Genomic DNA, 12,555 nt, shown 5'->3' with positions numbered 1-12,555 from the left:
CTTTGAAGCACATTCACTATAAAATATCTGAAACTTAGATCATGTAAAAGTTGTTAATAATACATTTTTTATATCTTTACTTTTTAGGAAAATGTAATAACTTTTATTGATATATAATTTGACAAATAAACGTCTTTTATGATATGCTTATTTAGTATAAAGCAAGAAATTTACTAAGAGGCAGAAAGAAAGAAAAAGTACAGAACACCAATCTTTATGGAACATATTTAGTTTTATTTTTTCTAAAAATAGCAGGAACTATAAAAAACAAGCTCAGTATTTGGCTGCACCAAAAGCAGTACAAGGAAAACCAAAGCAATACAAGTAGAACTAACACCCAGAAGTCAGGGTTCAGCTCAGGGAAACGTGTTCGTTTGTCAGAGCCAAACGAGTTCACTGACCACAACACTAAGGTGGACTTCTTAACACAGACATAATTTTTTTAATAGGAAAAGAAAAAGAAAGCATTCAAGTTCTAACCTGGAATCGCATCATTTATAAAACACGCCCCAATGCCAGTGAAAACAAACAGCTGTAAACCTGGCAACGGATTCCAGCAGAACACAGCACTTTGTAGCTGGAAGAGCAGCTCGTCACACTCAGGTCTCACTGAACACAAACAAATAAAGGGGTTAAAACAAACCACTGAACCAGAACTGTCGGCAGAGCAGCGGCTTCCACCCAGGAAAGGAGCCCCGCTCTGCAGCTGTTTGGTGTGCGCACGGCCCATCTCGCTCCGAGCCCAGTCTTGCACTGTTGAAATAAAAGTCATCTTTGATTTGGAGCAAGTCTAACAAAGGCACCAAAATCCTGTCCTGTGTCCCCCAAAATGACAACTGAATGCTCTTATCCTTTCAAAATGACTTCAATGTATTAAGAGTTAACACTCTAAGTATATAAGTCAACATATGTAAGGAAGTCCCAGCTACTGCCCTAGCAAGGCCCTGCCTGTTCTTTGCCCCTCCCGAATCCTTCTAGTGTGGTCTGCCAAGCAGGACCCGACCTAGGCTAAAAATATATTCCCATGTGCACAGGTCATTAAACAAACAAAGCCACTGGTGTGGGGACACTTACCATTTGTATTTCCAAACTTTTTAAAACTTAAGAATACATCTCTAAAAGCTAACTTCACAGCCTCTTGATACTCCCAATCTGCACATCTCGCCATCCTCTCTGGTGTTTTCATAGTTTTGTCCCAGAGGAACCCTTGGAAGAACTTTGGAATGAAGGGAACCCTCACGGGCTGTGAGCATGAGCACGACTGAAGGGCGCTCGACGTCACAGAAATCCAGAATGTCAGACTAGGACTCAGTTCATTCTCTTCCCCCAGCCTCAGGCTGAGGCTCAGGAGAGGGGTTCCTCTCCCCATTATACACAAATGTCAGGAAAAGGAGGGAAAATGCTAATTAACTTGGTTTTGCAGCTCTTCAAGTTTTAGTGGATTGAGGCTTGTTACTTTCTTCCCTTTCAAGCCCACGTGCTTGTTCCAGAGTCCGTTTCTTTTTCATCTAAGAATCCTATCACTTTTAAGAAAAGGCGTTTTCTCCAGGACCTTGCGAAGACGTGTCCCTTTGGTCACGCAATGAGACATCTGCTGAGCAGCAGTGTCTGTGGCCACCCTCACCTTCACCGCACTCGGCAGTCGGCCCAGCGCGTCCTTATAAGCAGCACCCTGGCACCTTCAACGCGAGCACCCCCTTGACAAACCACTGGTCTCTCTACGTAAGAGCTACGTGCTCTTTGTTCAGGTGTTAGTTTGGGGGTTTAAGAAAATACTCTTGCCCTGGCCGGTTTGGCTCAGCGGTTGGAGCGTCAGCCTGCGGTACAGAGAGACCCGGGTCCGGTTCCCGCTAAGGGCATGTACCTCGGTTGCAGTTTGTCCCCGGCCCTGGTTGGTCGTGCGGGTGGCAGCCACTCGATGTGTCCCTTCACATTGATGTTTCTCTCTCTCTCTCTACCTCTCTCTCCCTCCCGCTCTATCTGAACAAAAATGGAAAAATGTCCTCAGGTGAGGATTAAAAAAAAAGAAAATACTCTTGCATACATGAGTCTCCAATAAAGTAACAATTTTTGTAGCATTATCCCAAACTTTCAGTTCATCCAGTGTTTTACATCAGCACCTCTCTGTGAAGAAAGCAGTGCGCTGTAACATCAACATTAGGAGGTTTTCTTTCTTTTTTTTTTTTTAATTAAAATGAGGTGAAACTTGTAACGAAGCCACCCACTGATGGTGTACGACGTGCAGGAGACAGACCTCTGGTTTCAGACATGAAGACCATTACATTTACACCAGCCTGCTCAGGAGGCATTTAGCAGCGGAAAGGTTTTCTTGAATTTCATCATTTACAAATCCTGCAAATGCTGCCCTACGTCGAATATTCCTCATAAGTTATACAAACGTCTAACCACTATACTGTATATCTGAAACTAATATAATATAGAATGTCAAGTGTAACTGAAAAATTAAAAAATAAATATTTGTGGAATCTGTTGATGTGTCAACCTAGATAGAGAAGCTGCTGCTTTGCAGTTCATGACAAAAAAACTTTTTAGCATCATGTGACATAAGTCAATTTATTAAACTAGAATAAAATCTTCGCAATTTCTTGAACTTCCTGCCCTGGCACTTCAATGTTGGTGTTATCAGTCTTACCAACTACGTGACACTCTACTTTGTAGGACAAGTTCTGTTGCTAGGTGATTTGCTTTCTAAACCTTCTCACTGAAAGTGATTTCTTTAAACAAAAGCTTTACTGATATTCCAAAAACCATTTAAAATAATCAATGTCTTTACGTATCAAACAGCTATAACTCATAGTTACAACTGCTGGACCAAATACTAGGCTTGTAGGTTGCATTCCACTGACCACGTGCAATGCAACAGGACAGCTTGTATTATACGTCCACATAAAACATAATACAGTAGATGTCACTGTAAAGAAAGAATCTGCCCCTTGTTGTACCAATACACTCAGGTAGCTCAGAAGACTGTACTTCTGCATCACTAACCTCATCAGAAATGTCTGTGCTGTGTGCCTCACACAGTCCTTGTCCGCCTCACACCTTGCCTTCAGAAATGTACTAGCAGACCATCAGATTTGTTTGTAATACACAAATGTTAATAAAAAACAAAAACAGCATAACAGCTGTTTCTTAATCACAAAAAGTTCAAAAATTTCACAAAACAATTCATTTCTAACCTTTAGGACCCATCTTTCTGCAGTTTACAACCAAGTGTCGGGAGACAACTGAGCTGCAACACACAAATTCCTTCCTGATAGTGACCATGTCCCTCCAAATGTGTACCTGACAGAGCGGGTCCCCCCATCGGTCAGGTGACAGTGCAGAGGAGGTGGGGAAGGTCATCATGAGGGAGAGGCCAGTGTCATGCCCCTCCCACACTCCTCCATGTGACTGTGCTCACCATCACCCACCACTCCTCCCAGCCCACCAATGCAGGTGGGCCGACCGCACATGGCCACACAGGCTGAAGCAATCTCTAAGAAAACCGCCAATGGGCTGCTGTCCCTGTTCACTACCGAGAGCGTGCCATTATGCAGCACAAGTTCAAACACAAAATTTCAGTAACAATTTAATAAAGAACCCAACAGCACTTGCAGAATCCCAGTTGAGAAACTCACCTCCAACACCAAGTGATGTTTTCTATGAGAGGTCATTCTCATTCGCCTCGGATCCTTCTGGGACTTGACCTGCAAGTTCAGGCTTAGCTCCTCCTTCACTGGCCACCTGTGCCTCAGACACATGTTCTGTCTGCCCCAGCTCCTCACTGTTCTCTGGTACCACCTGCTGGTTACTTTTTCCTTCCGCTTGGTCATTTTGACTTGCTAGGTCACCAGCTTCCAGTTCGGCTTCCTCCCCATTTCCTGTGTGGGCTGTCTGCTTCGAGTCAGGTGGCGGGTCCTTAGCACTCTTCACCACCTCCTGGAGATTATACTTTCGAAACAACACGTAATCTCTCACAACACTCAGGCAACAGACTGCTTTGATGATTTCTACTACCACCGTGTACTGAGGATTGGTAAGATCCACTTTGTTTTCCACGTTGAGGCTTCCTACTATTCCTGTAACAAAAAGAGGGAAACACTTAGGCTGAGAAAGATGCCGTGAAGCTCGATGAATACCAACAGTCTCTCAGCTCTTTCTGCCTGGGACTTGTTAAACCAAAATACACAAGTCCACTCTTCTACACAGACCTCAGTCACATACCCTGAACTCTTTTTTCTTTAATCCTCACCTGAGGATATTTTCCTATTTATCTTCAGATACAGTGACAGGGAGAGAGAGGAAGAGAGAGGAAGAGAAAGGGAGAGAGAGGGAGAGAGAGAGAGAGACAGAGAGAAACATCAACGTGAGCAAGACACATCGATTGGCTGCCTCCCACACAACCCTAACCAGGGCCGGGGCGGGGGGCGGGACGACGAACTGCCACTGAGGTACGTGTCCTTGGCCGGAATCAAACCCGGGACTCACTGGTCCGCAGGCTGATGCTCTACCACTGAGCCAAACTGGCCAGGGCTCTTTTAAAAAAATAAATGCAAATGAAATCCAGAGACATTTAATAAGAGTACCTATTTTTCCAAAGAAAAATTCAATCTAGGTGTGGAAAAGACTTAGTATCTAACTACCATAAAACCTCATATCCAATATACTAAAATCAGTTAGATTTGATATTATTTTAAAGACATTTAATGTATTTGCTCTACGCTAAAAAATGTAAGCCTCAAACCTTTAAAACACTGTTTCGAACTTTAATTTTTCAGCTACAGTTTACACGCGAGGGATTCCGCATGTTTCCGCAGTGAGGCAGTGGTCTGACAGTCACTATCTCACTGCAGAGGTCTCCCACCCCAGACTTCACGTCCCCATCTGACGCCATACAGAGTTGTTTTAATAACTGTCAGCAATTTACATCCCCATGACTATTCTTTAATTATCATTTTTACTTTTAATTCCTTCACCTTTTTCATACAGTTCTCCAACCCGCCTCCCTCTATCAACTGTCAGTCTGTATGAGTCAGTCTGTTTCAATTTTGCTTGTTTATTCTGTTCTTTAGATTCCACATTTAAGTAGAATTATATGCTATTTTTCTGACTTGTTTTACTTAGCATAATATCCTCTATATCCATCCGTGCTGCCACAAAAGGTAAGACTTTTCATGTTTTATAGCCAAGTAGGGCTCCATTATGTGTATGTACCACAGCTTTTTTTTTAATCCTCACCTGAGGACATTTTTTTTTCCATTTTTTGTTAAGATAGAATGGGAGGGAGGGAGAGAGGGAGAGAGAGAGAGAAAGAGTGAGAGAGAGAGACAGCAACGTGAAAGGGACACATCGAGTGGCTGTCTCCCACATGACCCAACCAGGGCCGGGGACAAACTGCATCCAAGGTACATGCCCTTAGCAGGAACCAAACCCAGGTCTCTGTGGACCGCAGGCCGATGCTCTAACCGCTGAGCCAAACTGGCCAGGACTGTATCACAGCTTCTTTACACACTAGTGTACTGATGAGCACTTGGGCTGCTTCTGTATACTGGCTGTAGTAAATAGTGCTGCGATGAACATGGTGATGCACATATTCTTTCAAATTAGTGTTTTGCGTTTCTTTGGACATATTCCCAGAAATGGAATCACTGGGTCACAGGGCAACTCTTGATATCAATAGATACAGAAAAAAATTTTTTTACAAAATCCATTACCCACCTATGATAAAACTCCCAGCAAAGTGGGAATAGAAGGAAAATACCTCAACATCATAAAGGCCATATATGACAAACTCACACTCAACAGGGAAAACTAAAAGCGTTCCCTTAAAATCAGGAACAAGACAGGGATGTCTGCTTTTACCACTCTTACTCAAGATAGTTTAACTGGAATTCCAAGCCATAGCAATCAGGGAAGAAGAAGAGATTAAAAGACATTCAAAATGGAAAGGAAGAAGTAACACTGTCATTTATACATGACATAATACTGCATATAAAGAACCTTATATATTCCACCAAAAACTACTGAAATTAACAAATGAATTTCGTCAAGTAGCAAGATACAAAATAAATATCCAAAATCAGTTGCATTTTATACACCAATAATGAACTATCAGAAAGGAAAACTAAGAAAACAATCCCATTTATAACTGCATTAAAAAAAAACTAGGAATAAATTTATTTATTTTTTTTAAATTTATTTTATTGATTCCAGAGAAGGAAGAGATGGATGGGGAAGGGGAAAGGGAGAAAGAGAGAGAAAGACAGAGATACACTGATCAATTGCCTCCCATCTGTGCCCTGACTGGGAATTGAACCTGCAACCTAATTATGTGCCCTGACAATGAATCAAACTCATGACTTCCGGTGCACAGGATGACACCCCAACCAAGCCACACCAGCCAGGGCCTAGAAACAAATTTAACTAAGGAAGTTACAGAAAATTATAAGACAATGAAGAAAGAAAATGAAGAAAATACTGAGAAGTGGAAGCATATACCATGCTCATGGACTGGAAGAGCATCATTAAAATGCCTGTACTGCCCAAAGCAATCTATAGACTCAGCACAATTCCTATCAAAATACCAATGGCACATTTCACAAAACTAGAATAATCCAAAAATTTGTATGGAAACACAAAAGACCCTAAATAGGAATAGAAATCTTTTTTTTTTTTAATTTGATTTTACAGAAAGAGGAAGGGAGAGGGAGAGAAACATCGACGTAAGAGAGAAACATCTATCGGCTACCTTCCTTCCATACATGGGGATCAAATCGGCAACCTGGGTATGAGCCCTGACCAAGAACCGAACCCGAAACCCTTCTGTGCATGGTATGCACTCCAACCAACTGTGCCACAAGGGCCAGGGGCAGAAATCTTGAAAAAACAAAATGGGAGAGATTGCACTACCTAATGTCAAACTATACTACAAGACCATAGAAATAAATACAGCATGGTACTGGCATAAAAACAGACACACAGATCAATGGAATCAGAGGGCCCAGAAACAAACCCACTCCTATACGGTCAATTAATCTATAATAAAGGAAGCAAGAACGTACAATGGGGCAAAAACAGTCCACTCAATAAGCAGTGCTGGAAAACTGGACAGATACATACAAAAAAATGAAACTAGACCATCTTTTGTCACCATATACAAGAATAAACTCAAAATGGATTACGGACTTACATTTAAAGGACTCAAAACCATAAAACTCCTAAAAGAAAACACAAGCAATAAAATCTTGGACATTTCTCTTAATAATATTTTTCTGACATATCTTCTCAGGCAAGGGAAACAAAAAAATATGAACAAATGGGACTACAATAAACTAAAAAGTTTTTGAACAGTAAGAGAAACCATCAACAAAACAAAGAGACAACCTACTAAATGGGAGCCCACATTTGCCAATGGCATATCAAATCAGGAATATACAAACTTTATAAAGAACGCAGACAATTCAACACCAGAAAAACAAACAATCCAATTAAAAAGTAGGCAAAGACCTAAATAGACACTTCCCCAAAGAAGACACACAGATGTCTGATGGACACATGAAAAGATGTTCAGCCTCACTCACCATCAGAGAAATGCAAATCACAACAATTAGACAGCACCTCACACCTGTCAGAATGGCTGTCAACAAACAAGTGTTGGCAAGGATGTGGAGAAAGGGAACCCTAGAGCACTGTTGGTGGGAATGCAGATTAGTGCAATCATTTGAAAACAATGTGGAGGTTCCTAAAAAAAAAAGACATTCTTAAAAACAAGTACTTGCCCTTGTATACCAATGTCAAATCTCCAAGAGAAACATACCTGCCAATTCTTTGATAACTTCTTCTCTATTCACGTGACTGTTATTTCGAGCTTTATATACAATCTGAAATGTCCCTTTATTTGGAGCTTTAAACCAGGGTTCCAAAAAAGTTTCTGCATATTTTTTCATATCGTCTAAGAAAGCCTTGCATGTGCCTGAGATAGGTAACATTCGTAGAATAACTCGAGTCTTCTTCTTTTTGGTTTTGTATACATCCTGGAGAATATGATGCACCAATTTCTCAGGTTCTAAAAGAAAAGGAAAAATCAGCACAGAACAGACAAGTTGAGAATCTAAGTTCTCAGACATTGTAAAGCCTCTTCAAACTCTCTAAAATGAATTTTCATCATCAGTGATATAAGTTAACAATAGAATATGAGAAATCACCTTAATGGATTTTAAATAAGTCTAACCAACCATGTTTTCCAATATATCTCCAGTGCCTAAGTATTAATACTATATCTAATATTTTAACTCATCAGCATTATTACTGCTTTCACCAAAAACAACTGTTCATGAAGATAGCAGAGTTACATTTCTGTGATGTCTGACTTCTTCAATGACAAACCATACTGTTTTTCCCAATAACAATGGCAACTATCAAAGTAACAAACATTAAATACTACATTTTTTTAACAAAAACAAATGAAACGAGAATCTGCAAGTCACTTAAAAGATGTAATTAATCCATTAGCTACATTTGCACTGAAATCTAGATCTCAGACCGAGGAGGAACCCCAGACCACGAGCTGCACATGGTCAGGACAGTCCTTAGGCCACATCCTAATAATATACAAATCTGTTTGGGTTACTCAGTGCTTTCAATACTTTTACAGTCGTTAACTGCATTTAAAAATCTAGAAACTTCTCCAGATTTCCAACTGCTTTTGAAAAATCAGAAGATTTGGCCCTGCCAGGACTACATTCCCTAGTCTGAAGTCATTCCAAATGACTGGTGGCAGCTGCTCCTTCTTGTTTTACCTGAAGTTACATACAAAGGAAGTAGCCAGACCAAGTTTCCACCCCGCAGTCAATGCTACATTCACCACCCCACTCCACCTTTCCACATGCCTGGTGCTGAGAGAGTGGAGAGGAGCCATGACCATGAAGCCATTTTTAGGCAGTGCTCTGTGTGGTAGGGACATGTCCAGATATTACAGGATCAATCATCTAAGGCTATTGTCGGACACACCTATCCCAAGTGTCCTGATGAAGACCACGTTATTTGCTCCGCTCTCCACTGACTGGAATCTTCTCAGCCTCCTCTCCGTGGACGCCTTAATGTCGCCAACTTCCTTCTTCAGGGCAGCCTCCACGTCGTCGTCTTCTCCCTCGCTTCCAGAGGGCTGCTGGTCCTTGTCTGTAAACTGTTTGCATGAGACGAATGAGCAGAAATGCGGGCACAGCTCATGTGAAAGCTATCCTTAACTACTTCTGTGACCCTCCCCACCCCCCACCCCGGGCCAAATAGCTCAGCTCTGACAACAAAGCTTTTCATTAAGATATTGAGACACCACCCCCTCCAAAATGAGGAGGAAGACTGTGGTGTATACAATTTGAAAATCTTTTTAAGAGCACTTTGACAGCCCTGGCCAGTTTGGCTCAGCGATTAGAGCGTCGGCCCGTAGACCAATGAGTCGTGGGTTCAATTCTGATCAAGGGCACATACTTCAGTTGCGATTCATCCCTGGCCCTGGTTGGATCATGCAGAGGCAACCAGTCCATGTGTCCCTTTCAATTAGGTGTTTCTCTTTCTCTCTTCCTCTCTCCCTCCAGCTCTATCTGAACAAAAAGTGGGAAAATGTCCTCAGGTGAAGATTTACGAAAAAAAAAAAAAAAAAAAAGCACTTTGACAGTAGGGACAGAGGGAAATGTGCCCAAGACATAAACCACTGCAGGGCGGACCTTAATCCCATCACTAGGGATTTCTGTGCCTAAAACACTCTCCTTTTGGTGAGATTAGACCAAACAGTTCTGGAATTAATAACCATTACTGCTGCTCTACTGAGAAACAGCGAACAGAACGAGGTCACGAACTTGTTCCAGGTACCAGCGTAGAAAGGGAGCTGCCAATCAGGCACCACTACTAACGTACGTGTTACCTAGCTCAGCAGAATTAAATGTGTGCCCCTGTCCAGTAAACGACAGCACTTACATACATTCAAATCCCCTCTGTACTAACTCTCCTTCGTTTAATTCTTGGGGTGTCAGTCCAGATCCCAAGCTGAGAACACAAGGATTTGCAAACGGCAATGGGACGATGAGCTCTCGTGCTATTGGTACAGAAGTCTTTTAAACGCATCTATCTGTGCATTTGAGAAGTAACCAGAACTGGTACTAAACCCACTGCCTCGGAGTACTGCTCAGGACACAGGACTACAGGCGCGGTGCCGACTGGCGCGTGCGGCCACCCCAGGAGGCCCACCTACTAAACCCACTCCACGCTCCGTGTCCTCCTGCACGTGATCTCACAAGGCCGCCGGGAGGCGTGTTTCTGAAAAGGCCTCAGAAGCACAAGCCTGGACCCCAGGAAGCGGCCTATAAACAGGAGTCAGCACGACTAAGCACCGGGAAGGGCAAGATCAGCATTCCCGCGCCGCCCGGCGACCCGACCAGGCGCGGGCGGGCGGGGCGGGGCGGGGCGGAGGCGGCCCCGCCCCGCCCGCGCCTGCGTCGGAGGCGCCCGGCCTGCCCTCAGCCCAGCCGCAGCCGGCGGCCCGCGCGTACCTGCTCCGGCCCGTACAGGTCGTCGCCGTACTCGTTGAGCAGGCTGTAGGCTTCCTCCACGCACTTGCGCTCGTTCATGTTGCAGGTAATGAGGATGCCCTGCAGCCCGGGCTCCAGCTGCCGCGGCCCCCCGCCGTCGCCGCGCCGCGCGCGCTTGGCCTGCACGTACTGAGCCTTGCTCTTGCGCTTCCCGCCGCCGCCCTGGGGAGGCGGCTGCGCGGGGCTCGCCATGGTGCGCGGCGGCTGCGGCCCGCGGGAACCTGCTCGGCGGCTGCGGCCACGCGCTCGTGCTGCGCGGGCTGGCTACGTCGGGCGTGCGCGGAAGTCCCCGCTCCGCCTCCACGCTGCGTCCGCGCGGGGCCGGTCCTAAAGCCCGTCGGCGCGGCGGGGCGGGGCGGGGCGGCGAGGACGCACGGCGCGGCCTGCCCTTCACCGCCCGAGCGCAGGGCTTGCCTGGCGCTGGGTCTGCGGGCGGAGGGGCCTGTGCACGTGCTGGTCTCCAGCCTGATCTGGACCGAGCTTGCAAAGAACCGGTTCATTTACGTGTGAAAACTCATTGATTTCTTATGTTCCAGTAATTGCCCTATAATGACTATTAGCAAAGCAAGACACACTTCACACTTACGTTGCTCTCGTCGGCCAGTGTTTCTTAGAAGGCAGTGGGTCCTTCCAAACCATCCTGCATATTTTTTCTGCTATTGAAATGGGCATCTTCAATAGACTTTCCTTTACTACTCCTGTTGCAGGACCCCAGAGGTACAAAGAAAAACAGGACACAAGTACAAAGATCTCATTAAAGTCGGAAACCTGATGATCACAATGAGAAGTATAACCTACAAACTTACCCAAACTTCTTAACATCAAATTGTCTCTATGGAAACATTTTAACTTGTAAAATATATTTGTATTAATACCAAAAATATTGGCTATCAAATTATTCACACACTTTTGACTCTGATATTGTAACAAGTGACAGTAACATTTTGGTGAATAATTATTACAAGTGCACTTGATTTGGACAGCAAATCACATGCTTCACTTTTGGTCTTCTAACTCCAGATCTACCAATCTTTCCAAAAACTATGTCAACACTTATTTTTTGCTTCTACTTATATATTGAGCACAGCCTTCCTTGGCTTTCCAGACTGTCGTTGGTAGAGACCGCATAGCAGATTTTTGGAGGTCCTCAGAGCTGGTCTATGCCCGCAGCCCCGTGTCAGAAGCATAGAAGGGGCTGGTGAAGGTCATGTTTCCTGTTTCCTTTCATCCTCAGTGCCTAGCATAGTGCCTAGTTCATGTTAAATAATCAAAAAATGTTTTTCAATTGAACTAACACAAAAAATTATAATAAAGGAAAAGGTTAAGAAGGAAAGTATGCCCAAGTCCTGATCCCTCTAAACCAAGCTAGAAAAGGGCACTGAGCTCTGAAAGATTTCTTTTTCTTCTACTGGCTACATTTCAGTTGCCCTTAAAAGTTAACATACAGAGAAAAGTAAAAATACATAGTTTGAACCCCAAATGTATATTTTATTTTTCAATTACAGTTTACATTCAATATTATTTTGTATTAGTTTCAGGTGTACAGCATAGTTGTTAGATAATCATATACTTTACAAAGTGATCCCCATGACATTTCAAACACCCGCCTGGCACCATACATAGTCAATACAATATTATTGACTATATTCCCTGTGCTGTATTTTACCTCCCATGACTATTTTGTAACTACCAATTTGTAGTTCTTAATCCCTTAACCTTTTTCACCCATCCCTTCAACTTCCATCCTCTCTGGCAATCATCAGTCTGTTCTTTGTGTCTATGAGTTGGTTTTTAATTTGTTTGTTTGTTCGTTTTTATATTCCATGTATAAGTGACATCATATGGTATTTGTCATTCTCTGTTTTACTTATTTCACTTAGTGTAATATCCTCTAGACCCATTCATGCTGTCACAAAAGGTAAGATTTCATTTTTTTTCATGGCCGAGTAATGTTCCATTGTATACATGT

General features: G+C 43.4%; 1 protein-coding gene across 1 annotated transcript; it reads right to left on the bottom strand.

Moving 5' to 3' along the window:
* Nucleotides 1-219: 219 nt before the first annotated feature.
* THUMPD1 (THUMP domain containing 1) lies at nucleotides 220-10,778 on the bottom strand. The gene is made up of 5 exons (XM_036278739.1): nucleotides 10,548-10,778; nucleotides 9,013-9,187; nucleotides 7,820-8,068; nucleotides 3,642-4,082; nucleotides 220-753 (listed from the first exon to the last, which is right to left on the bottom strand). Exons 1-4 carry the CDS (start codon nucleotides 10,776-10,778, stop codon nucleotides 3,664-3,666), a joined length of 1,074 nt encoding a protein of 357 aa, XP_036134632.1. The 3' UTR covers nucleotides 220-753; nucleotides 3,642-3,663.
* Nucleotides 10,779-12,555: the final 1,777 nt, after the last annotated feature.

Source organism: Molossus molossus, unplaced genomic scaffold (assembly GCF_014108415.1).
Source record: "Molossus molossus isolate mMolMol1 unplaced genomic scaffold, mMolMol1.p scaffold_m16_p_3, whole genome shotgun sequence".
NCBI lineage: Eukaryota > Metazoa > Chordata > Mammalia > Chiroptera > Molossidae > Molossus > Molossus molossus.
The sequence above is the reverse complement of the archived record's forward strand: the minus strand, read 5'-3'. Positions and strand labels throughout refer to the sequence as shown.